Below are 23,506 nucleotides of genomic sequence, written 5' to 3' on the forward strand. Positions count from 1 at the left end.
AGGACGATCGCCATTCGAGAGATGCCATCGTCGCGGCAAGTTGCTCTTGGCTGCATTGGCGCCGTCGTCTTGTACGCGTCCCAGTGGATCGACCGCGCGCCTCGCTGGCTCTACGCACCCAAGGCCATCGACGTGTCTGCCTACATCAACCTCGACCACCCGACGACGATTTCAGAGCTTGACGCCATCGTTACCAAGCACGACCTCGCGTTGCTGGGGGTCGCAGCACCAGGGACGCACCTCTTTTCCGGTGCTGGATTCATGGGTGTCGCCTACTACATAGATGACTTGCCGTCGCTGTTCCAATGGATCGCGCTGGTACTCTATGTTGCGCTCGTCTGTGCTTTTTAGCCACGTCGCGCTTGAACCTGCTCGTCGAAGACGAACGCACCCAGTGGAAGAGCTGGCAAATCATGCTGGTCGAGCGTCTCCCATCAAAGTGTGCTATGAACTAATATTGTCTCTTTTACGATCAATATTGTCATACGAGTCGTGCAATGCACCCCGATGAACGAGTGTGTGCACGGCCCATCTCAAGAAAAGATGCACGTAGCACTGTTCGACGAGACGATCAGCTCATCCCTAGTGTACCAAAGCACCAGTCTCACACGACACCGAAATGAAGTTCACAATTTGTATCATCCATTTCCAGTGCGTGTGCCGTTGTGGTGCAGATGCGGCCAGGCTCCATGATCTAGAAGTGCGATGGCGTGATAGCGACTTCTCAGCATCGAGGAATCTGTCATCGTACTGCTCGAGTTATACTCTATGACGTTTCGTTGGCGCCTCCATGAACCAGCCGACGAGTGCCCAGCGGTCGCGCTTGGTCGGGCGCGCCTCATGAATAAGCTTTTCGCTGTGAAACACCACGAGAGTGCCGCCGATCGGGTCGACGTGGACTGGCGGCGCGCCAGTCGGGTAGGCGCACAAGTTGCCGCCGTCCCGCGATGACTCCCAGTCGGGCGCGTTGAGGTAGAGCACCATGGACACGACGCGGTTGGGCTTGCCAGGAATGCGCTCTTGCTGGTCAATGTGCTTGCCGTAAAAGCCTTCGTCGTCGCCGGGGTAGTAGAGGTACTGCAGCTCCATCTCGTCGCCGAGCGGTGCCACGTTCGTGTTTAGCGTCGCATGGAGGTCCGAGATGAGGTCCATGACGCAGTCGCGCGCACCGACGTCGCCGACGTCGCGGGGCACTTTGGCTGCGTCGTCAAAGAGGCCGCAGCACTCGGACAGGCGCTTGGACCGCTTGACCTTTTGGCTCTCGCCGACGCGGCCCCCAATTGTGCTCTTGGTAAAGGCACCGGCCGCGCGCAGCGCAGTCGCATCCGCGCGCAATCGCTCGACGAGGTGCGGTGCGATCCACTGCGTGGTGACGCTAATGCCCCCGGCCGCAACCACATCCAGCGACGTGATGGGCGCCGACGACGGCCCCATCGGACGCTTGCGCTTCTTGGCTCGGCGCGATGGCTTCTTCTTGGTGGACGAGGCGTCGGCCGTAGCAGGTGCAGTCGACGGTGTCGGTGTCGGTGCAATGGTAGACGGCGAAGACGAGAGCTTGGTCTTCTTCTTGAGCTGCCGGCGCTCGGCGCGTGAGAGCACAGCCTCCACCATTTTGAGTTTGCACTTGCTTCTGGAGCCGACGCCGGATAATGGTTCATCCGGATGTGAGATTTAAAATCGGCATATGCCACGTACAAGCCCAATAACACTGCGCACGCACACAATCTATACCCTTGTCTCTGTAGGCAGTGCGTATGGAGAGGTCGATCCCGTTCTCGCCGAGTGAGAGCTCGCCCGAGGGTAATCCACACGATAGAAAACAAGAGTGTTGTTCGATTTCATCTCGCTCGTATATGGTGCAGGGTTGAGTTGATGACGCCGGCAAAAGACAACCCTAGCCATGAGAACGAGCGGAGGGTGTGAGTACTGTCCGTGGCGTAAACGGCCTTGCCGAACACGGCCACGTGAGCCCAGTTAGCGCCCGGAACGTCGACCACGTCGTATTGTCGGTCGAGCACGCAATCGTGGAGTCTGCTTTGTGAAGGCCCAGAGGTAGCCGCCACCCGCAGCCACTGGGATCATGGGCGCGGCGCCAGCCATCGATGTCCACATGGGCCCAAGCGAGCGGTAGAGCGACAAAAGCGACCCATTGGAAGAGCGCACCAGACGCATCGAGGCCATAGTCACCGCTCGCCACCATGCCCACCTTGCTGCCGTGGACAAAGATATTGAACCAGCTGCCCGTCTGTGCGCACCAAGGCGCTTCGACGCCGCCTAGCATTTAGAGCCATGGTGCCCCAGACGTAGGCAGCGGTCCCATCCCCTGCAACGGTCCCGATGACCGAAAGATCCACCCTTGCTGCTAGCCAGTTGTCGTGACGTGGGCGTTGCCACTGGAGACGACAGCGAACGTGTTGCCTGCCGCCAAGCCGCTCTGGACGTTGGTGTAGGTTGTCGTCCAGCTGGCTGGTGTCATTATTTCGAACGGTACCGTAAGCGCCCATGAGTCATCGTCTCGTGGCGGCAACTGCCACCTTGATCTGAAACGGCCATGGCTACGGCGGTCGCCGCCGCCAAGGCCAAGACCAAAGGCAAGCGGCTGCTTCAGGAAGTCTTGAATGCCCACGGCGACATTGAAACCTCCGAGGAAAAGGCATCGGCGCTCGCCAACTGGAACAAGCGCAAGACCCTCGCACAGGCCAGCGGCGGTTGGCAATGGCGGTCTGGCGACTCGCCGTATCTGCTGCCGCAGCACAAGATCGACCCGTCCAAGGTCGCGATCGAAGTCGCGAGCTTAGTACACATTGGAAAGGAAATGGACGCGTTCTTGGCCGCGGCGTCGCCATCGAGCAAAGCCAAGCCCCCGCCCCCGCCACCCCCCAAAGTCTGCAGCTGGAGGTACGTGATGCCTCGTTTCGACTTTCTTGTCATTGTATGATGTGTCTAGTCTCTTGCACAAAGGCAAGCTCTACGTTTGCTCCAACGTTCTTCGCACGGAACCTGAGCTCACGGGCCGCCGATGTCCATGGCATGCCCCGACCTGCCGCGCCCCAACGCACGACGGGCCATCGGCCAAAATCACCGTGCCCAACGACATGGCTCTCTGTCTTCCGTGCTATGCGGTAGCGCATGTCGGGCAACCCAAGCTGCAGCAGACACCAGTTGTCATTGACATTCTCCGACTGCCCGGCGTTCGCATCACGGACGCGCAGACCGTCGTCGATCAGTCGGCCAACGCCACGAATGCGGCTACAAAGGCGATTGGCGTCGTATATAGTGCCACGTCCCTCTGCACATGGCAAGGATTCTTTCCGGGCCAAAGCTCGCTCAAGCCGTTTGTTTGCAAAAACGCGGTGCTGCAACACCCCGTGTACCTCACGTATTTACCGCACTGTGGGTACCACACGCCCGTGTGTGTCTTTTCCAACACGCAGCGGCGAGGCACGTGCCCGGACCTCGTTCTCTTCAACCAACACGGTTTGTGCAAGAATCACTACGAAGCCTACTTGAGTTCGTAGGTGGTGCATTTTGCTTGATTTTTTTCTTATTTTTGATACTTGAAATCGTCAACTAGGTTGCCACCAAACGTGCGCGAGGCAGACGTTACCTTTACATCCCCCTTTGCTTGCCCGAATGTTGTCAACACCAACGACGTCGATCGACACAAGAAAAGACACCCGCTGGCCCCCCGAACGCGACCACCCCCGCATCGAGCCGCGGCGGCCCCCACCAGCTTTGGCGGCCCGCGATCTCTTTTACAACAACTCATTCCCGAGCCAATTCAAACGTTATGGTGGCAAGTCAATTTTCTACGCAAGGGCCCGCGCGTCGCGATAGCCTTGCAGCGCGTCTTTCGCGGCAACCGCGCCCGCCGCCGCGTCCATGCTCTCAAGATGGCACTAGCGTACGGTCTCCTAAGACAATCTGTCCATTTTTTTAAACACCGCTCCTTGTCTAGTGCGAAGAAACGTGTTGCGGCCTGCATTTTTCTCCAGACACTCTGGCGGCGGCGACAAGCCCAACGGCATGTCGAGCACTACCGACGGCTCTTCCTCGTCGGCACGCACTGCCTGCAGCGCCTCGTGCGGGGGTTCCTCGGACGCCGGCGGGCCAAGCATCTGCGCGCGCTCTCGGGCCTCTACTGGGCCATTGGCGTCACGATCATCGTGCACAAGGCCATTGCGACGCTTCGGGCTCGCGTCGACCTCCGTCGATGTCTCTCGTACACCTCGTTCATACCCGATTCCATGAATTGATTCTCGATGTATAGGGGCGATCTCTCGGCCGACGACTCGCTGGCCATCTATCTCTTTCGCCGGTGGCGCGCCGCCCGGGTCCTTGCGCGTGCCATGCGGAACTGGCGAGCCCGCCGCGCCCTTGCCAAGCTGCAAGCGCAAGCCAAATTTCAGGCATTCATGTCGGCCATCACGATACAACGGGCGTGGAAGCTGTACTTGCGCCGAAAGGAGCTCCAGCGACGCTACAGCGCCGCGCAGCGCCTGCAAGCCAGCATGCGAGGGTACCTTAGCCGGACGCTCTGGGCGGGGGACCCCGGTATCATTTTCCACGTTGCATTTACGAACCCAAAAACCGGCGTCGTCTATCGACACGATCGCGTGTTGCCACAGACCAATGCGTCGTACTCGGTACGATTCTTTTGAAGTAGGGGTAGGGTATCACCCACGAGGGGTAGGTACCCGCCCGACGCGCGCGGTACGATGTGGCAACCCGGACGCTGCAGCGACTCTATCGTGGCCTTTGCGGCCGGCTTCGCGCCAACGCCGCGTGGGTAGCCATGGAGAAGCGCTGGTTGTGGATCGATCCGATGCTCAAAGGCGGTACGCGCATCAATTCGGATCTGCCGACGACTTTTTTGCCATTTTAGACCACGAGGATCTCAAGCACAAGCTGCCGAGTGCGAGCTACCACACGGCCAAGGACTACCACATGCGCAAGATCTTTACGGGGCCAACGAGTCCGTTTGGCCATACCTACAAGGACATTGACGACCTGTATCGGGACATGCATGGCGAGCGCTGCGACGTTGTGCCACATATCACGTGCAAGCCACCGACGCCAATCGACCGCGGTCCGACAGAGGTATCGAACAAGCGGGGCGGCATCCGTGAGCTGCGGCTCGTCGCGCAGCCCCCCATAAGCTTTCACGCGTCGCCCAAAGGGCTATCGATCGACATGGCCCTCTACCCCGTGGGCACACTCGTGCACGTGCGCATGGGGCGGAAGCGACAAATGCAAGTGACGTCGCACGCGGGCCGCATCCGAAAGCAGCACCCAGCGCACGGCACCGTTGACATCGACTACCTTCCGGTACACCCTCCTCCAACAAATGCGTGCGAATCAGCCGCGCGTAGGGGCTGGTATCGCTGCGGGGTATTGCCATCACTGAAGAAAAGAACGTGGCGATCCAACGGCTCTCGATTGTTTTTCAAACACCCTCACCGGCGGCACCACGTTTGGTAGACCAAGCCGCCGCGGCGCTGGCGGCACTACATGCCATCGACGTGACGCGACCGGCGACCGTCGACGACGAGGCTTCGCTGCAGGTTCCAGACAAAGCACGCTCGCTCGCTGCCGCCTACCACGAGCTCGTGGTGACGCTGCGGCGTCAGCATACCCATTTGTTTGCTGACGACGCGGCGTTCATCGACTATGTGTTTCACCACCACGACTTGCTTTCGCGCTACTGGCTTCGGCTCGTGCACGATATTAAGGAAGGCGTCAACACCGACCCGCGCGTTGCGCCGTCCCCCACGGGCCTCGATGTACATCTCGTTAGACGCGTGCAGGTAGACGGTATTGACGGTATAGGGATTCATTGAACCGCTGCCGGCCGTCGCAGCGACGCTACAACGTCGACTGGAGCAACTCGGGTACCCCTCGGATCCGAGCGCGAACGGTGCTCCGCCGCGCCCCGAGGTTTTCCCTTTGCGCTTCATTCCCGCGTTGCGTCAATGGTATGTAGGTGACGCCGCCGACGTCACACGTCTCGATCCAAACGTCCGTGGATGACATGCATATTCTCTTTCACCAAGGTAGCATGCGACTTCCCTCTCGGCGATGTGCAATATTGTCGTATGTGTAGAGTCGACGACGACGCCGCCTTGCTCCAAAGACGACACCGAGGTGACACCCGACACCCTCTCGCTCGCCGATATTCACAAGCTCGTGTACCACCTCAAAGTACCTTGCTATCCCATTCTTCTTGCAAGGTTGAGTGGAATCTGGATAGTCCTTGCCGCGGCAACCTGCGCTCGATACCATTCTCAAAGTGACGACCCGAAACACTCGAACGTTTGTATGCAGCCACCCGCGTGCGGTCGCTGCTTCTCGTACGATCCCTTTACTCTACGAGAAATGTGATGCCAAGTGGTGATATTCAGCACCAACGAAGGGGCCAAGAGCCACCAACACGTCCACGCCAACAAGGTGCGCCTCGTCGCCGGCGATCCGCTCGTGGATCAGGTACGAACGTTCACAAGCGACGTCGCGTATCTCGTCCTTTTTCTAGTACATGGTCAAGCATTGGCCCCCCGAGAGTCCGTGGCGCGACGACAACTACACGTTTATGCAGAGTACGTCGCATCGGTCTACAACCTTCAACTCAATATTGTCTTGTAGGTAAAACCGGCTACTTCAAGTGTCCGCACTGTGACAAGGAATACCGCACCAAGCGCGAACTCTACCAGTTGCCTTCTCAAATATATATTTTGGTGGAGGTGTATGCAACCTGTCTTTGGACTAGGCACGCCAGCGATGCGCACGGCCGGGAAGCGGCCACCGACCGACAAAGCCAGAAAACAAACAGCTCATTTGGCTCGGGACGGGCGACCGCATCGAAGACCTCTCTCTTTTGTTTCCTCCTCTCTATCGGGGGCACCAGGCGCCATGTACAACTTGTCATAGCATGGTACCCAGAGTCTTTCGAGTACTATAGCCCACTGTGAGTGCCGTAGCTGCTGCGCCCGACCGCGCGCTGTCGACGCTACCCGTCCCTGAGCGTTCTTTCCAAGGACGCCGACGCCATCATCTTTACGACGGCCTACCCGACGTTCGCCCCCGAGATTCAGCTCACGTGCGCCGACTGCGGACAGCTCAGTAACCAAGACTCGATGCCAAAGCTGCGGCGGTACTTGCACCTCGAAGCACTGGTGCGCGACACGAACCAAGACGATTGGATGATTGGATACCTCTATCGGCCGCCACCCGTGGCGGCGTCGGCGCAAGAGGCCTTGATCTGGGGCTACGACTACCGCAACGAGCTGCTCTTGGACAAAAGCCGCGTCCTTTGCGTCCGCGCGACCCAGTGCGTCGGGTACGGCATGGTGTACATGTGCTCGCGCACGTACTTTCACCGCTTCCATCGGGGCACGTCGACCCACATGGAAAAATTCTGCCGTCCGCTGCGCCAAACGTCAACGACACCAGGTGCCAAACGACTCTCCGTGCTCCTGCGCGAGACGCCGCCGCATGTGGAGACTGGGGAGCGCGCGCGAACGTCGGCGGCGGCCCTGTAACTCGTTCAATCAAGCAGCGTCGAGACTTGTCACGTGCAGAGGTCGACGGCTTTACGGACTCTGACGCTACAGGATGGACAAGTAGATGCAGGCCGTGCTATCACCACGAGGGTTGAGAGAATTTGCTACGGGGTTAGGGTACCATCGAACGACGCGTGTTGGAGACCAAGTAGCTTCTTGCGCTGCGATCCTTCGCAGCAGTCGAGTGAATTGTGGCATCGAAACTACTCCATGGTCGCACGCCTGGCCCCATTGACGACTCAAGAGGGACCCTTGGTCCATGGCGCGCGTCACGCTGCACCTGACACGCACAGTGTCCTAAGATCGGATGCGCTGAACCCTCGTCTCCTTTATCTCTTGGTCGTCGAGCCCTTGTGGTGGTCCATTTCCATTTCCACCCACGCACAACGCACACAAAAGCTAGTATATTCCACGACAGTATTGCAACGACCATGTGTCTACCGCCGGATCATGCGGTCTACAATCATCATGTAGCCTTTGCCGGCAATGAAGTGGCGGAACGGCCCTTCCTCGAGGGCGCGAAGCACGTCGTGCTGGACGCGATAAAAGAGGTGGGGCGACGGGTAGTTCTCGAGCAAGTTGTTCGTCTCCGTGTCCATCGCGATGCTCAGCCGGCGATTCTTTTGGCTTTCGTGGAACGCGGTCCGGCACACGTCCATGTCGACATCGCTGAGCTCGGCGCCGGCCTTCTGCGACGCCTACTTCAAAAGCTCAATACTCGAATCGGGCGGACGGCAACCGCACCGGCAGGTACTGGAGCAAGATCGTCTTGACGTGTTCCCACTCGTCCCGCGCCGTCGACCGCAGCGTCGGGTTGGTCACGGACGGATTGATGTGGTGTTGATAGCGCGTGATGCCGTTGTGGCGAAATGCTTCGCACTCGGTCCACGTGTCGAGGAGGACCGTCTTGGCCGCCAAGTGCTGGACCATGTAATCGCGAAAGAGCTTGCGAAGGACGGGGTTGCTTAAGATCCCCGTGACCGCGAATGGTGTCGCTGTGTTTTGAAGCTCGCACGTCGTGACCGTCTATGGGGTACGTTGCATATTGTCGTTCATTGCGCAGACAGATTGTACCTCGTCGACAATGATGATTTCGGCCTTGGAGAGCGCTTGGTTCTCGCTGCAGAGACGGATTTCCCGGTGAAGCGCGTGGATCCAGCCGACCATGAGGTCGTCGCTGGCGGCGCATAGCTACATAGGGCACCGTTACATGATGGGAATCGCTGGAAAGGAAGACGAGAACGTACGCGGTAGACGCGGCGTGACGTGTGGAGTTCGAAACAGTGCGGGATTTGCTACACAAGACAATATTGTACACGTAATATCATCGATACAATGAAAGGGTACCACGTCGGCCTTGACGATGCACGAGTTGAGAAGCGGAATGGCGGTAATGTCGCGTTGGTTCATTTCCGATTTGCAGTAAAAGAGCTTGTCTTCCTATGTGCGAATATTCTCCTTTTCAAAACCCAAATTATGTGAATGCGACTTTGGTACCTTGAGGACAAACCAGCGCGTGCGCCAGACATTGGCGTCCTTGAGACTCGCCTTCTTGAGCGTACCCGATCGAATTCCCTAAATTCACATTAAAGATTGAATTCGGGGTGGGACGCGCTTCTGTCGTTATCGCCCTGGTCATACCTGGCCGAGCTTTTGGGGAAACGCAAAAACAGTATCTTGCGAGTTGGTGTTGCTCGTACGCGGCTCCAAGTCTGCGTCCAAGTCGATCGGCTTGGCGCGCGTGTCCTATCGCAAAATATCTCTTTCAATTCGGGAATTCTTGGCTAGAATAGTACGACCTTGAAGACAAATTTGAGCGTTTGGCGGGCGCGGTGACGAGGCTTGACGCGCACGGGGCCCATGTGATCGAGCGAGATCTCGGGCAGCGACTGTCTCTCGGCGTGGAATTGCTCCTGGGCCTGCAAGATGGACTCTTCGTCCTGCAGCGTTCGCGCCGACATGGACGAGCCTACGCAGCAACGATTGCGTCCGTGGCAGCCCTCGCGGCAGACAGACGCCCACCCTTGCCGCTGGCAAAGACCATGAGGATCGCGTAGTACTCGAGCTGCTTGCGCGAGACATGGAGCTTGGTGGCCATGGTTTGGCGGACCTAGGTGCCAACATGGATAAGGCGCCGACGACGAAGAGGCGCCAGCGTACATCGCGCACGAGCGTCTGCTCTTCGACGCGGAGCACGGTCGAGGATGTAAAGTTGTCGCTCTCAAAGTAGATGCGCACAAAGCCTCGGCGGACAGGCGACGGCGCGCCGAGCTTGGCGTCGTCAAGGCTGAGGCCCACGCCGCCATTCGCGTCGTCTATCCCACAGAAGACAATTCGAGGATCAGGAGGGGCATGCTGCAGGTGGGCTGGCGTACGCTGCTTGCGCAGGAGGCGGTCGTGGTCCTCCTCGTCGTCCGTGTCGAGGCTCTCATAGACAGCGACGTCGGCTTCCTTCTTGGCCATCATCTGCATCGTCGGTCGGTCGAGCGATGCGTCCGTCGCCGCTGGTCGCGCGAACACCCAAAAATGAACTTGGTGTTTCTGTCTTGCTTCGAGCGCGCGGGGATTGGCCGAAATCCTTGGCTTTTGGAACTTCGAACTTCGGGTAGCACCCAACCCCAATCGTGCCATACAAAAGCAAGGTAAAGACCGCGTAAGTGCGTTTCCAACGCCACACGGTTTGTGATTGGTCGCTGAAAATAAAAACATCCGCTGCGATGCCCATACAAATCATGAGATATAAAATAAAGTAAATTCCACTGGGCAATAGAAGGGTCAAGTGGGAACGACACCGCGGCCTCATAGACGCAACTCGTACGTCATTTCCACGTGCACATTATTGTCTAGCATACCTCGAGCACCCTTTTCAACGGTCCGATCGCCTTGACGTAATTATTTAATGAAATTATTTTTTGCGAAATGCAACCGCTGCTGGCCTCATCAACGTTTGCGCGCCGGTTCTGTCGATCTATACCCCGTCAAGGATCGAAAGCAGACGCAACATCCTCCCATCTAGTTCTAGCGTCGCTCCAAGCGAGATCCCTCACACGACTGATAGGATTATCATTCTAACACCACGTGGCCTCTTCTAGTCTTGGTGTGCTCTTCTCGTCTTGGTGTGGCGATGACGTGGCGGGCTCCAGAGGGTTCCACTCAAACACGTCTTCGCGCGGCACGAGAAGCGCATCGAGGTGCATGGCTGCGACGCAAGGTCGCTGCGACGCGACAAAGTCGGTCACGTCCACGATGCCATCGACCATCGTCGATGAGAACGCGAGCAGCGCGTCGCCGCGGAGGCCAATCTGCAGCGCGCGGCGTCCGAGGTGGCGGCTTCCGTCGGGCACGTGGTCCGGGTCCCACTGCAAGCGAATGTTGGAGCTTTGGATGCGCTGTGTCCACTCGTCCCGGGTCACGGCGCCATCGTCGCACGCGCTGAGCACGCCGTCCGTAATCAGCTGGTTGAACGCAGCGCGATGCACGTAGAGGGCCAGAATGCGTTCCTGGTTGCGCGCTGTCGCCCACTTGGACCGAAACATCATCCAGAGAAAGTTGGGCTTGATCCACGTCATGCGCTGGAGGCTGTAGCCGGCGGCAACGACGCTTGGCGCATGCAGACACTGCGCCGCCACGATGGCCGTCGCGAGTGTGGGATTGTACGCCTGGTACACGACGACGTGCGACGGCGTCTGGTGAGCCAGCACCACGCGGCCCGTCGACGGCCAGCGCGCCTCGGCGTCCAGATATGTTTCGTACGTCATCGGCTCCATTTCGTCCCGCAGCACGAGTCGCGATGTGCCAAAACAGCCATCACCGGCGACAGACCATCACTCAGTCGTCCAACGACGTACACTCGCCGTGCCCGCTTCTGTGCCAGGGCGGATCCGCATCGCGAGTCGTCCTTGTCGCTGTGGACTCTACAGTAGCGTCTGCACAAGAACAGACACTGTGTCCATTGCACCGAGGACGACAGGTGTTCGACCAATGGCCGCGCGCTACGGAGCTTCGACGCTTTTGTCGAAAAAAGGACGTAATACAGCGGGCGCAAGTGTACTTTACAAGAAGACGGTTGCGATGGACCGGTGGCTCGACTACGGACTGCAAGGTGCGACGGCTGCCGCTCTACTGCTGCTGCTCCTGCGCCACATGATGCATGCGCTTTCCCACAGGGTCTGTCGACACGTCAACGCGTGGGAGCTGCCGCTCTTTGTCTCGTTCTTGCAGCTGACCGCTGGCCTCGCGACGCTTGGCCCGCCCCTCGCGCATCGCTCGAGCCTCGATGGCTTTGTCTGGGTCTTCTTGCTGCTGCCATCACCGTCATCGTCATCGTCGACATCACCGACCGTGCGTACCGGCCTGCTCGGCTTGGCGGCGCGCCACGGGTATGCGAGCGAGACCGTCCTCTCGAGCGTGACGGTCCACGCCGCCTGTCTGCTCGCGCCGCTTCTGATTGCGCTGGTCGTGGCCACAGCGCTGTACCTCTGGCCCTGCGGCCACGTCAACATGGCCGTCACGCCGACGCTGCCCGAGCGCTGCCGGGCGGTCGCGCTCCGGCTTCTCGGCACGTTCTTTCTCGCGCTGCACTTTCTGCTCTTGCCGATGGTTGTCGTGACGCTCTCGATACTCCAAGGAGGTCGTCGAGGTCGTCGCGCGGGGCAGCTGCTCATCGTTGCCGCGATGGCGGCGATGGCCACCTGCCTCGTCCTCCTCGTTGCTGTCGCCGTCGAGCACATCCATCGTCGCTGCCGCTCCGTGTTTCGGAGCTTTCACGCGCCGTATCTCCGGGATGCCACGTGGTTTCCAGCGATCGACGCGATCACGCACGTCCTCGTTGGCGCGAGTCTCAGTCTGCCTCCCGACGACCTCGTGCTGCAGCTCGCGCTGCTCGGTACGGTCCACGCCACATACCTCGTCCTGGTTGTCGTCATTGCGCCCTTTGCGACGCGCTCAAGCGTGCGCTGTGCGATCGCGGCCAAGCTCGTGCAGCTCGGCTGCCTTGGGCTCCGCGCTAGCATGGTGTTTGCACCAGAGACCGCGCCGGCCTTGCATGCGACCTTGCTGGGCGTGCTTGGCAGCGTCCTTATCAGCACTCTCCTATGGCAACTGGAAGCGCTCCGGCGACGGTGGTGTAGCGACGATTGCAACAGCGACGACCGTCTCGAGACGTCGCCGCGACTACCCCCCGCGGTCTTTACGCACCGCGCGTTCACGCCGACGCGAGGGCACTCGATTGGGTCGTACGGGGCGAGTCCCAACGACCTCGTGTTTCTCCGGCTCATGTCGCCGCCACCCCGCCGCCCGAGCATGTTTATTTAACGATCGATGCAACAAGCATGGATGCATTACGATATGGCATAGAGCTAGCCTTGGGCCCGGATCGTCTCGGGGCCGCCCGTGTTCTTGAGCTGCACGAGGAGGCTGCGCATGCGCGTCGTGTCAAAGAGGTCGACGTCGTCCTTCTTCTTCCTACAATATCGAGATCTATCGCATCGTTGTATCAAGTTGATAGTTACTTTTCGGCGTCCGTCTTGATCTTGACCGGGGCCGACATGTCGACGAGGTCCGTCACGCGGTTCCACGGCTGCTCGGCCGACGCGGCCGCGAGCGCCGCTTGCGTCTGCTTCTTTTGCTCTTCGTGCTCGCTACATCCATCATCTTGGTACTCCATGTGCAGCGAGTGGTCGGACGATACCGGTTGGTCGCCGCGCGGTGGGCCAGCTTGTCGGTACGGTCCCCATAGTACTTGTCCAGATCCTACGTCTTCCTGAGTCGCAAGCAGCAAGAGCACAGAGGTAGATGTACCTCTTCGGCCTTGGCGCGGACTTCCTTGATGAGTGCTTCTTCCTTCACGCGCTTCTCTTCGACGTCGGCGGCCGCCTTTTGCTCCAGCTCATCCAGCATCGGCCAGCTCTGCTGCGGGTCGGGCATCGATGTGAAGCCGCCGTCCTTGGGTTGCGACGTGTAGGCGGCCGCCTTGGGCTGCGACGAGTACGCCTCTGCTTTGGGCTGCGACGTGTAGGCGGCCGCCTTGGGCTGCGACGAATAGGCTTCGGCCTTGGGCTGCGACGAGTAGCCGCCGGGCTTCGACGAGTAGCCTTCGACCGGCACCGGCTGCGACTCGATCGGCGCGGGCGGCGGGTCGTTGAACGTACTGCTCGGCGGCGACGGCGCTTCGTCGTAAAACTGCGCATTGTCGTCCGACGACGGCACGAAGCCGTCGACGCTCTCATCGTTGTGCGCGACGGCCTCCATGTGCGCTTGCGCATCTTGCTACAATATACGCCCATGAGCCTTGGCCATGCGTGTGCCATGCAGTACCTGGGATGTGTCGATCGAGAACGATTGCAGCGACGGGTCCTCGACGTGTGTGATCGGCGTCGCGTTCGCGGGCACGGGGTTCTCGCACGGCCCAAAGGCCTCGGCGTCGGCCACGAGCTGCTCGAGCGGAATCACCCACGGCTCGACCGCGTCCGTGACGAGGCGCCAGTTCTCGCCCGTCTTGTCCGGGTCGTTGAAGTCGTACACGTTGGCCCAGTGGTTGTTCTCGGGCTCGAGATTCGCGGCCGCAAAGTGGCTCCGGAGCCCATGGTACGCGCCGTTGAAGGGCGCAAACACCATTTGGTTGGACGTCTCGATGATCGGGTCCGTGAGCGCGTACAGAAAGAGATGGCACTGCGAGCAGTCGCGCGTCCTCAGCTGCTTGCTATGCCACATTGCTATGAGAGCGAGCGATCGGTGCGCGATTCACGTACCACGCCACGGTAAAGACGCAGTTGGTGCAATTGCGCACAAAGACCGACTCGGACGACGGGCCTATCGATGGCATGCATGGGCCTCAAGCGCATGGGACGCCATGCCCACCGATAAAGACGCGGCAGTTGACGAGGTTGTCGATCTGCACTTGGTCGCAGTGGTCGAGCAGCAGCACTTGGCAGCCTTCGAGGTCCGCCATGTCGAACGGTTGCCTACGCGCACGCACGTCTGGGCATGGCCGTGCAGGTCGTCGTACCCGGCGATCTGCCCCGGCAGCTTCATCAAGGTCTCGTCCTTCTTGCCCTTGAAGGTGAAGTTGGTCGCAAACTCGTACTTGCGCCACTCGTCGCGGTCCTCGAACTCGGTCCCATCGGTCGCGGTAAACTACGCGGCCGCGTTTAACGCATGACGTTTTATGCCGCGCGGCGTCTTACCGGCGATTCTCCAAATGGCGTCCGGTGGCCAAAATGCCCGCACGAAACGGCCAAATCCTGGGGTCAACGGCTCGCGTCCGGATACGGTATCCGGTATTCTTATCCGGATGCATAACGGCCCGATAGATCTTACTAGTAGAGCGTAGTGCAGCATCGATCGACGCGAGCCGCCGCTGGCAGCTCGACCTGCAGCTCGGAGCTAAAGGGCTACCGTGTACAAGACAATAGCCCATGCAAGCACACCCTCCACGACCCCAGCGCATTCGCGCGGAAGAGAAGCAAGGCGTTTCTGTCCGGATACGCCGTCCGAAGAAAGGTATCCGGAAGATGCGCTATTGATAGAGTTGCGTGGCAGCATCTCGTTCGAGAACAAGTTGCTTATCAAGCAAGTATGGGCCCGAAAGCCAAGAGTAAGAAGAAGGAGCCCGAGCCGAGCGACAATGGCGTGACACGGCCGATGCTCGTGGCCAACTACGTCAAGATGTGCCGATCGATTGGCGTGCCCGCGAACCCGTCCATGTCGGAGGCCCTCAAAGGCAAGGGCGACGAGGCCGAAGAGCGCTTGACGCAGGTACACGCCGTGCAACCTGCGGTCCTATGATATATGCTCCGTAGCTCATTGTCGACGATGAGTTTGGTCCGCTCGGCAGCGGCGGTGTCCGCGCCATGGCCTGCGCCGTTCTGATATCCTTTCCACGATGCGTGCTGTCTCGGATTCGAAGCGATGCTAGCATCCTTGACACGCTCTGTACGGTGCCGTGCCCCATAGTATCACGGCAGCGTACATGCACCTCTCGACGATCCGCATCTGGAACAACCCGATCGGGGACGAAGGCGCGTCTGCCATCGTACGCGTCACCCTCGTTCCGCGACCCATGACACGCGCCGTCGTTCTTGAATAGGCATCCATCCTCTGCGAAGGCAATGGTCTCGTTAACGTCGTGTACGTCGAGCTCATGGACTGCAGCATTGGCGTCGAGGGGTATGCACTCGATATGTCTGCATCCACGTCGGTCACAGCGTGCATACAGCTGCAAGATGCTCTCGGAAGCGCTCTACTCGAACAAAAATCGCCGCTCCAAACACTCAAGTTGAACTGCAACAATGGCATTGGTGACGCCGGGGTCTTTGAGCTGTGCCAAGGTCTCTTCACCAACACCACGCTCAAGGTATCGTCGTCTTCTTTTACAATGTCGTTGCACGAATGGGTCTAGCAACTCCACTTGGAGTTTTGCAGCATCACGAAAGAAGGCACGGTCGTCTTGGCGCAGCTCGTGAGCATGGCCAAGAGCAGCCTCCACTCGCTGAGCCTCCAAGGCAACACGATCGGCGACGAAGGACTCTTGAACCTCTCGCTGGGACTCAAGCGCGCGCGGTCGCTCACGAAACTCAATCTCTCGGACAATGCAATCCGAAAGGCATGGAATCTTGTTTGGTATTGTGTAGTACAATATTGTCGTTGGGTAGGACCCCGAAGCTCTTACGGCATTCAAGGACGCGATCGAGCACTGCAAGACGCTCACCAATATCTATTTCTCGTTCAACTTGATTGACGTCGAGGGTGCCGAGATCCTCTTGCCACTGATGGAGCAGGTTGGACTCGATGCCGATCAAAATAGGACGCGAATGCGATTAGGACGAGGGGCGCATCAAGGCCTTTGAAGTGGACCCGTCGCTACCACCCGAGATCTTCAAGAAGCTCAATCGAAGCGAGAAGGGCGAGGGGAAGAAGAAGAAGGGCAAGAAAAAGGGCAAGAAAAAGTAGCAAACCGACCAAATATTGTCCGAAAGATTGCATTTATGAGCTAATACCATGTTGGTCTAAAGCTAAAGAGAGGGACACACGTCTAGGAGGTTCGAAACCAGACTCCTGGTGCGGTGCACGACATTGGCGCGGATTTGCTACAGCAACGAGTCGGTAGAGACCGTCGCCGAAACTCAAATTTATTTCTTATAAAATTGACGCGTTCCAACAGCCAGATTCACACCTTGAGGGGCAAGAGAGGGGTGCAGGCTGGGTGGTGTTTGTAATACTGTCCTCCTGGGTCGAACCAGATCCGAGAAGTGGCGAGCGATGACCAGGAAAGCCAGCGGCTATGTCTTTTCTGCCCGACCGCTCTTCGTACCACGTACGCACATACATACATGTATCCTCCTGGACGCTTGCTGCCTTGAAAGTAGGATATGGATACTTGTAGACAGGCAACGTCGAGTCGCCAATGCAGTCACTCGTTGTCGGCCAGACACGTCATTTCTATGCAAGGATCGACGAGCGCTTTTCTTCATGCTAGTATCAAGAGGGGAGCGCGTCGAGCTTACACAATCAGATAGTACGAGTACTATGCTTCAAGCCCATTTCGTACATTGCATTTCGTCGCGGACGCGCCATTTGTGACGAAAAGATCCAGTTTCGTCAACACAGAGCGTCTACAAGCACGCAACTTGCACTTGGCGAAACACACAATCTATAGTCGCGGGAATCAACAGTGCGCTCACCATTTGCCCGCATCGTACCACGACGGGCCATCGGCTACCACCGCGCCGCGGTTCGTCTGTAAAAGCGAGCTATCTTCTAATGCTCGAGTAGAAGTGCCAACGCTATCAACGCCATCAGCGGCAGCCTTCCGATTGCATGCACCAGTTTATTCGCTACATCGAGCCAATGCCGACGCCTCGTCGCCCACAATCATGTTCTTCATCGTTGGCACGTGGCCGGAACGCACCACAATTGCAACACCAAGAGTCATTACGAAACGATCTAAAACATACAGTGTAGCAGCCAAAACGACCGAGCAGACGGGGTCGATAGCCGTCCTTGACAACGTTGGATTGCTGGCCTGTCGACGCATGGAATACGCTACGTTCCGGATCGTCGTTGAGCGTGATCAGGCGTCCGCGTCATGCTGCCGAGAGGTGCGTTCGTCCCACCGCACGTGGTTGCGAACCCAGTGTTTCGTCAAAGCGGCGACGGTGGCGTGCGTTTAGCCATGACCAAGAGGCAGCTTCGGCCGCCGTTTCGGCCAATCACAAGGCCGCCATCACCTACATTCATATGTCGTTTGGACTCGGAGTGAAGGTTCAATATTTACAAGCCAGCGAAGAGATGGACGGGCTGGACATCCTCGAGGACGGTGTCATCACTTTCTACTGCTTCTCGCCGCGCAGCATGTACGAGAGCTGCGACCTGCCGCTGCCGTCGCCGCCGCCGCCGCCGCTCAAGCCGACGCCGCCCGGCTTCCTCCACTCGTCCCGGCTCGTCGACGCGATGGAGTCGCTCGACTCGACGTCGGGTGGTATGGTGCGCAAGGTGCTCCTCAAGCTCAAGGAGCGGTCCGTTGAGCCGTTTCCGCTCGACGACTGGCTCTACTTCTGCGAGCACTGCGCCAAGTACACAACGCACACGACGGCAAATCACATTTGCCACCACTGCCACGCCATGGACTCGCACAAGAGCGAGGCGTGCCCCAAAGTCCGCGACCGCTTTTGCTCGTTCTGCGCCTCGATGGCGACACGGGCGCCGTCCGCACACAGCAGCGCCGACCACCTCTGCTTTCAGTGCCACGCGCGCGGGCAACACCTCACGTGCCTCTTGCCGCAGGCGCCGACAAGGGCCTTTACGCAAGCCTCGTCGTGGTTCCATCGGGCGCCGTTCTGCTCCTTTTGCGACAAAACCGCGTCCCACGATACGTACATGCACGTCTGTCGGCTTTGCAAGCAAGTCGGCGACCACCGATCCGCCGACTGCCCGAGCGCGCGGGAGCCGTGTGCGTTCTGCACCGCCACCTCCCACGCGACATCCGAGCACGTCTGCCACCACTGCAAGCAAGTCGGGGACCACCGCGGTCTGCACTGTACGACGCATAGCACGCCCGGCTTTTTCCCAAAGAAGCTCACCGACATGGAAGCCAAGCTCCGATGGACCTTGGCCAGCATGGGCCTCTGGAGCGGCGGGTCGCAAACGCCGCTGACGACGCCGCGTCACTTGTCGCACCCGTCGCCGCACGCCGAGCCGTCGACGCTGAGCGCGACGACGTACGTGCTGTCGTACATGGAAGGCAAGTCGATCGTACCGGCCCGCGTCCTCAAGTACATGCGGCTCCTCATGCACCACGATGTGCCGACGAATGCCTTTGACGTGGTGGTGCGCATTGACATTTGGGAAATGAAGCGGCCGGGGATGGTGAGCCCGCAGTCGTTCCCAGCGACGCCTCGGCTTCGCTCGCAGCACCACACGCGCATGAACGCGTACACGGAGAGCGTCTTGAAAGGCGCTCGCGTCAAGCTGGAAGGGCTCATTCGCCAACAGTACGGCGATGCCGCCATTCGGTGACCAGACTCTGCGTTGCCTTGTACTAGTATATTAAGACGATCAACTTACTACAATCCAACTTTAATGTATCAACGCAGCCAACGGCATGGACGCGACATGTGGTTGTCCAACCAGAGGGGCAGGCGCGGTGGCTCTTTAATGAATAGAGAAAAACAGCCCCGGTGTCCCTTCACCAACGAATTCCTTCATGGAGCAGGGAGCCCTATCCACATTTCATGTTTCGCTTGCTCGTGTGTCAAAGGCCTTGAATGGCGTTTGGCTGCAGTGCTGGTAGGGGTAGGGCTCTCAGCGCCGTGGTTCCGATCCAACGGCGAGGTAGGAGCAGATCGGTCCTGCGTTGCAAGGGTCGAGGCAGCGAGAGTGCTTCAATGATCGCATATTCCCATAGACCAGTGATCGAGACACCACACGCTCCGCTTGGTCGACGACTGCGCCACCTTTCCGAGTCGCTTGGCGACGACTGCGGTCTACGCTCCACCTGGAGTGTCATGTGTTCCACGTTGGCAACAGTTGGCCGAGAAAATTGCACGCCAAACGCTACATTGTGCGATTACCGGTGCGAAAAAAAGGAATTAGGAGATAAGCTCTACTATAAAACAACTCTAGTCGGTCGTCGCGCACGAGTCCACGACCCGCTGCAACTTGGCGATTTGCGTCATAAAGTACTGGCCCGTGCGCTGCTCGCGCTTCTGTTCGTCGACCTTGACGAGGCCGTCGGCCACGTAAAAGTGCACGTCCGACTGGAGCGACTCGGCGTGGAGCTTGAACGCCATGATCTCGGCGAGGACCGACGCTTCCGAGACGCCGCGGAAGCGCGCGAGCTTGGCCACGTCCAGGGACCGGTACAGCTTGACGTACGAGCGGAGCGACGGCAGCGCCGCGTGGCGCTCGACCAGTGCCAGAAAGAGCTTGAGCTGGAGCGCGGTGGCCTCCTTGGACACATCCTCCGACTCGGCCGTCACGCTCGGCAAAATGAACTTGGGCGCCGAGAACGAAAAGACATCCGAAAGCACGACAAGGTCCCTACGCACCACTGTAAGCTTTCCTGTCAACGGGCTTGGTACCCTACCCCTTCTGAATCGCAGCCTGCTTGTCAGAGAGCTTCTCGCGGAGGAGCGCGTGGATCTGGTCTTCGACCGTAAAGCCCGGGCAGAGGTGCGCCGCAAGCATGAGCAAGGCGAGGGCCTTCTCCGTGAGCTTGTTGACTTGGTCATAGTCGGCAAACTTGGAGTAGTACGACCGGTTGCGGTGGACCTGGAGGATGATCTTGGCAAACGACTTGATCGACGCGGCGACGTCACCGAGCATGAGCTGGGCAAAGCCCATGTGGTAGTAGACCGAGACGTTGCAGCTGTAGCTCTTTTGGTGGAGCTGGTCGCGCTTGGAAAAGTCGATCGGCTTGAGGATCGCGAGCGCGGTAAAGTAATCGCCAAAGAGGACGTGGGCGCGCGAGAGGCAGATGAGTGCAAAGTAGCCGAGCTCCTTGACCGACTCGTTCGGAACCCTACGCGTAGCATATATACCATACGACAGGACGGTGGAGCGACGTACGGGAGCGACGGGTCGGCGAGGACAGCCTTGATGTTGGAGATCGCGACGAGGCGCTGGAGGTACGAGAGCACGGCCTTGGTGTTCCACATGGAGCTCTTGACGTCGGCGGCGTTGGCTTGCTTCGCGCGGTACTGGCAGAACGACTGGTACTGGTACACGAATTCGCCGACAATGTCAAAGAGCCACTGCGACGGCAGCGCCTCGAGCTCGAGCGACGCGTCGAGGATCCCATCAAAGATCGCGCAGTAGTTGTCCCAGCTCGCCTGCTTGAACTCGCTCGTGGGCTGGAGCTTCGAGAACATGTGGCGGTAGTAGATCTGCGTGTAGAGCGTCATGAAGACCGCGTCGTCGTACACGAGCGGGCCGACGACATCCGGCTCCGGCCACGGCGACTGCTTAAAGTAGTTGGCCGTCAAGGTCGCAAACTCCTTGTCGTAGAGACGGCCCATCTCGGTCACGTTGCCCGCGATCATGGCGTTGGACATGGAGAGGAACCATCCCTTGACCGAGTCGGGGAAGATGAACTCGGGCGCCTTGTCGTCGTTGTAGTCGCTCATGCTTGCTAAAGGGAAATCTCGACTGCCTTTGGATAAGCAAGGCCAGTCGTAATTTTGGCCAATCAATCGAGTCGCGCTGTCTTATTGCGCCGTAGCCAATGGCATCGATGGACGCGATGGAATGTCCAGCATTTTGACCAATCCGTGCCGGGTGTACCTGCGCCCCCGCTTAAAAGTGGTGCCGCGCCATATTTAGTAGCCGCGCACCGGATTTACTGTAGCTTGAACATCACGTTCAACGCGCCAACGAACCGTTCGTTCTTGTACATACCGGTTGTAGGACTGCGGTTTATACCCCGCCGAAGCTCGTGGGTCTCTATGCTTCGGTTGTCACCGTCGGGAGCTCGCTGTGACAGAAATCCAGCCACACGGACAGCTTGTGATCATCATGACGCGGTTGCTTGGTATTTGAGCAATGGGAAGAAATCATTTTAGAATGCTCTCAAGCGCTACGCAGTGCGATGCTCAACGTACATCAAGTACGAGTACTAGGGAGAACAAATGCTGAGCACGGTTGATTGTTGTCTTCAAGTTACGTTCCATCCGCGCTCCCGGTGTCGGGGCATTGCAGTCGACATAAAATCCAGCCATGTACATTTAAACGACTTGTCGCTGCTGTCCTTTTTTATCGGATCCAACAGAGTACTCTTGAGGACATTTTGGCGCGCGATTTTCAAACAAAAATGGCTCAGCAGAAGTGTACAGGACCTAGTGGTAGCCATCAATTTGCTGGGCAGATAGCCCCGTGCTTATCTCTTGCATAACCTCGCCTCTGAGCCAAATGCATGTCTTGCACGCGCGATGAAAGTGTGCCACGTTGTGATGACGTGGCAGTGCCAGACGCCGTCTTGCGGGTTGTGTGTCGCAGCCGAGATCACCTCAAATTGAGGCGATCGCTTCTTCTATCGGTAGTTTGTTGAGGCCCGCAACAGACAAAAAGAAGCTCTAGAATAGACTAATACAGGTACCACGACGTCCATCTTCTGTAGCACATGGTCCTATGTACGGTGTTTTGAAAGCGGCATTTGACTCGGAGAGCAACGAGCCTGCGAGTGACGACCTTTCTCTACACGTTAGACTCGAAAACAGCAAAGAAGCAAAATCGACGGACGCATGAAGCAAGTGAGAGTTTTATCCTCTCCGAATTGGTGATAGATGTGCCACAAACAACAGCTATCGCGGCCATGGGCGCTCGGCAGCTCCCTCCACTGGGGGTGTCGTGCAGTCTTGACGCCTAGACGCGGTCGCAGTGTAAAGAAAAGTAAATCCAAGCAGTCGTCTACCTACCGGTCGAGTCGTTCACGCTCTTGGTGCCACGTCATGACTTGGCTTGGCGCTTTCGCAGTTGAACCGCACATCGCATATTCAAATATCGACAAATCCAGCGCACCATCCAGCAATATATCTGGCGGGAATATTTTGAATCCGGATACGACATGTGTATCCGGTGTACAATCGAAGCGGGTAGTCCCGAAATGCACCTCTGGAAGCGAACTTTTGGGCGACCGAGCCATCCCCAGCCGTGCGTCTTCTGCGACCGGACGCAGATCCAGACGAGTGGCATCCTCTTCGAGGTACCGGCGGCGCCACGTCATGACGGCCCATGGCACCAGCTGCGTAGGACGACCGCGTCATGGCCTTTCGCGACTGCAAGCCACGGGCGGCGTCGCACATGCTCGTGATTCCGAAGGAGCACATCGTCAACACGCACGCCTTGGGCCATGAACACATCGATCTCGGTACGCCGTCTCGCCGCTGCGATGTCGCCTCATTGAGAGGCCATGCACGTAGTCGAGCACATGGTCGCGGTCGGCCGGGCGGTCTTGGCAAAAGAGCCAGCGTGCTCATGCTGCCCGAGCTGCCAGGGTACGTCCTATCGGCTATGCAATCGCTCCTGCACGTGCTTGGCAGGGTCTTTGGCTTTCACCAGTATCCGTTCACTTCCGTGGACCACTTGCACTTGCACTGCCTCGCGCCGCCGTTCGAGCCATGCTACAACCGCCTCCGGTACCGCGAGACGTGGTTTGCCAACTATGTGAGCGTCGAGACCTTGCTGGCGTCGCTCAAGGACGGACGCCACCACTAGCCACGTTGGTGTATTTAATCCTCAAGTACCCATTTAGCGTACTGCATGCATCGTGGTATTGCACTGGGATATGCGCAACCTATCGTGTCGACCTGATCTCCACGCTTGTCTATGAGCTACTCAGCGTGCACACCAGCTCCACAACCCACCGCCGTGTTGAGCGAGCTCCATATTCCACTAGAGTCTCTCGCTGATGGCAACTGCATTGGATCCGCACCCGCTTGGTCGATCGTTGAGCCTAC

At 58.6% G+C, this 23,506-nt stretch overlaps 11 protein-coding genes across 11 annotated transcripts; 6 read left to right on the plus strand and 5 right to left on the minus strand.

Annotated features, from left to right (window-relative positions):
* Positions 1 to 12: 12 nt before the first annotated feature.
* Positions 13 to 351, plus strand: SPRG_09030 (hypothetical protein; the record flags this gene model as incomplete). Its single annotated transcript, XM_012348151.1, has 1 exon — positions 13 to 351. The coding sequence occupies exon 1, from the start codon at positions 22 to 24 to the stop codon at positions 349 to 351; it is 330 nt and encodes a 109-aa protein (XP_012203541.1). The 5' UTR covers positions 13 to 21.
* Positions 352 to 627: 276 nt separating this feature from the next.
* SPRG_09031 (hypothetical protein) lies at positions 628 to 1,618 on the minus strand. Its single transcript, XM_012348152.1, has one exon. The coding sequence runs from the start codon at positions 1,609 to 1,611 to the stop codon at positions 760 to 762; it is 852 nt and encodes a 283-aa protein (XP_012203542.1). The 5' UTR covers positions 1,612 to 1,618; the 3' UTR covers positions 628 to 759.
* Positions 1,619 to 2,551: 933 nt separating this feature from the next.
* SPRG_22233 (hypothetical protein) lies at positions 2,552 to 7,535 on the plus strand (the record flags this gene model as incomplete). The annotated part of the gene is made up of 17 exons (XM_012348215.1): positions 2,552 to 2,898; positions 2,948 to 3,514; positions 3,575 to 3,904; positions 3,959 to 4,231; positions 4,271 to 4,646; positions 4,694 to 4,838; positions 4,886 to 5,328; positions 5,373 to 5,783; positions 5,830 to 5,937; positions 5,984 to 6,053; positions 6,104 to 6,201; positions 6,251 to 6,350; positions 6,413 to 6,483; positions 6,530 to 6,593; positions 6,640 to 6,706; positions 6,764 to 6,908; positions 6,975 to 7,535. 17 exons carry the CDS (start codon positions 2,552 to 2,554, stop codon positions 7,533 to 7,535), a joined length of 4,176 nt encoding a protein of 1,391 aa, XP_012203605.1.
* A 410-nt stretch (positions 7,536 to 7,945) lies between these two features.
* Positions 7,946 to 10,092, minus strand: SPRG_09033 (hypothetical protein). The gene is made up of 11 exons (XM_012348153.1): positions 9,932 to 10,092; positions 9,717 to 9,871; positions 9,579 to 9,666; positions 9,356 to 9,525; positions 9,198 to 9,302; positions 9,054 to 9,131; positions 8,904 to 8,996; positions 8,804 to 8,851; positions 8,631 to 8,747; positions 8,301 to 8,582; positions 7,946 to 8,254 (listed from the first exon to the last, which is right to left on the minus strand). The coding sequence occupies exons 1-11, from the start codon at positions 10,026 to 10,028 to the stop codon at positions 7,994 to 7,996; spliced, it is 1,494 nt and encodes a 497-aa protein (XP_012203543.1). The 5' UTR covers positions 10,029 to 10,092; the 3' UTR covers positions 7,946 to 7,993.
* A 503-nt stretch (positions 10,093 to 10,595) lies between these two features.
* SPRG_09034 (hypothetical protein) lies at positions 10,596 to 11,368 on the minus strand. The gene has a single exon (XM_012348154.1). It carries the CDS (start codon positions 11,321 to 11,323, stop codon positions 10,625 to 10,627), a length of 699 nt encoding a protein of 232 aa, XP_012203544.1. The 5' UTR covers positions 11,324 to 11,368; the 3' UTR covers positions 10,596 to 10,624.
* Positions 11,369 to 11,591: 223 nt separating this feature from the next.
* On the plus strand, positions 11,592 to 12,908 carry SPRG_09035 (hypothetical protein). Its single transcript, XM_012348155.1, has one exon. It carries the CDS (start codon positions 11,628 to 11,630, stop codon positions 12,867 to 12,869), a length of 1,242 nt encoding a protein of 413 aa, XP_012203545.1. The 5' UTR covers positions 11,592 to 11,627; the 3' UTR covers positions 12,870 to 12,908.
* Positions 12,909 to 12,913: 5 nt separating this feature from the next.
* Positions 12,914 to 14,973, minus strand: SPRG_09036 (hypothetical protein; the record flags this gene model as incomplete). Its single annotated transcript, XM_012348156.1, has 9 exons — positions 12,914 to 13,019; positions 13,067 to 13,195; positions 13,246 to 13,307; positions 13,356 to 13,823; positions 13,872 to 14,256; positions 14,306 to 14,366; positions 14,415 to 14,518; positions 14,563 to 14,690; positions 14,959 to 14,973. The coding sequence occupies 9 exons, from the start codon at positions 14,971 to 14,973 to the stop codon at positions 12,914 to 12,916; spliced, it is 1,458 nt and encodes a 485-aa protein (XP_012203546.1).
* Positions 14,974 to 15,131: 158 nt separating this feature from the next.
* SPRG_09037 (hypothetical protein) lies at positions 15,132 to 16,505 on the plus strand (the record flags this gene model as incomplete). The annotated part of the gene is made up of 8 exons (XM_012348157.1): positions 15,132 to 15,311; positions 15,356 to 15,447; positions 15,510 to 15,588; positions 15,643 to 15,722; positions 15,792 to 15,909; positions 15,955 to 16,158; positions 16,208 to 16,333; positions 16,377 to 16,505. The coding sequence occupies 8 exons, from the start codon at positions 15,132 to 15,134 to the stop codon at positions 16,503 to 16,505; spliced, it is 1,008 nt and encodes a 335-aa protein (XP_012203547.1).
* A 1,294-nt stretch (positions 16,506 to 17,799) lies between these two features.
* On the plus strand, positions 17,800 to 19,150 carry SPRG_09038 (hypothetical protein). Its single transcript, XM_012348158.1, has one exon. It carries the CDS (start codon positions 17,844 to 17,846, stop codon positions 19,068 to 19,070), a length of 1,227 nt encoding a protein of 408 aa, XP_012203548.1. The 5' UTR covers positions 17,800 to 17,843; the 3' UTR covers positions 19,071 to 19,150.
* A 473-nt stretch (positions 19,151 to 19,623) lies between these two features.
* On the minus strand, positions 19,624 to 21,201 carry SPRG_09039 (hypothetical protein). Its single transcript, XM_012348159.1, has 3 exons — positions 20,622 to 21,201; positions 20,140 to 20,574; positions 19,624 to 20,093 (listed from the first exon to the last, which is right to left on the minus strand). Exons 1-3 carry the CDS (start codon positions 21,176 to 21,178, stop codon positions 19,673 to 19,675), a joined length of 1,413 nt encoding a protein of 470 aa, XP_012203549.1. The 5' UTR covers positions 21,179 to 21,201; the 3' UTR covers positions 19,624 to 19,672.
* Positions 21,202 to 22,811: 1,610 nt separating this feature from the next.
* On the plus strand, positions 22,812 to 23,264 carry SPRG_09040 (hypothetical protein; the record flags this gene model as incomplete). Its single annotated transcript, XM_012348160.1, has 2 exons — positions 22,812 to 23,044; positions 23,090 to 23,264. 2 exons carry the CDS (start codon positions 22,812 to 22,814, stop codon positions 23,262 to 23,264), a joined length of 408 nt encoding a protein of 135 aa, XP_012203550.1.
* Positions 23,265 to 23,506: the final 242 nt, after the last annotated feature.

The sequence above is a fragment of the Saprolegnia parasitica genome, assembly GCF_000151545.1.
Source record: "Saprolegnia parasitica CBS 223.65 unplaced genomic scaffold supercont2.41, whole genome shotgun sequence".
In the NCBI taxonomy this organism is placed as follows: domain Eukaryota; phylum Oomycota; class Saprolegniomycetes; order Saprolegniales; family Saprolegniaceae; genus Saprolegnia; species Saprolegnia parasitica.

What these genes read in the sequence shown, in the direction of transcription:
- SPRG_09031 (XM_012348152.1), bottom strand. Translation starts at nt 1,611, where the DNA reads ATGGTGGAGGCTGTGCTCTCACGCGCCGAGCGCCGGCAGCTCAAGAAG.
- SPRG_09038 (XM_012348158.1), top strand. Translation starts at nt 17,844, where the DNA reads ATGGACGGGCTGGACATCCTCGAGGACGGTGTCATCACTTTCTACTGC.
- SPRG_09033 (XM_012348153.1), bottom strand. Translation starts at nt 10,028, where the DNA reads ATGCAGATGATGGCCAAGAAGGAAGCCGACGTCGCTGTCTATGAGAGC. An exon ending in CGCTCAAATTTGTCTTCAAG is followed by an intron (nt 9,303 to 9,355) that starts GTCGTACTATTC and finishes ATTTTGCGATAG; the next exon opens with GACACGCGCGCCAAGCCGAT. An exon ending in CGTCACGCCGCGTCTACCGC is followed by an intron (nt 8,748 to 8,803) that starts GTACGTTCTCGT and finishes TGCCCTATGTAG; the next exon opens with CTATGCGCCGCCAGCGACGA.
- SPRG_09034 (XM_012348154.1), bottom strand. Translation starts at nt 11,323, where the DNA reads ATGGAGCCGATGACGTACGAAACATATCTGGACGCCGAGGCGCGCTGG.
- SPRG_09039 (XM_012348159.1), bottom strand. Translation starts at nt 21,178, where the DNA reads ATGAGCGACTACAACGACGACAAGGCGCCCGAGTTCATCTTCCCCGAC. An exon ending in CTCGCCGACCCGTCGCTCCC is followed by an intron (nt 20,575 to 20,621) that starts GTACGTCGCTCC and finishes TGCTACGCGTAG; the next exon opens with GGTTCCGAACGAGTCGGTCA. An exon ending in CAGGCTGCGATTCAGAAGGG is followed by an intron (nt 20,094 to 20,139) that starts GTAGGGTACCAA and finishes AGTGGTGCGTAG; the next exon opens with GGACCTTGTCGTGCTTTCGG.
- SPRG_09035 (XM_012348155.1), top strand. Translation starts at nt 11,628, where the DNA reads ATGGACCGGTGGCTCGACTACGGACTGCAAGGTGCGACGGCTGCCGCT.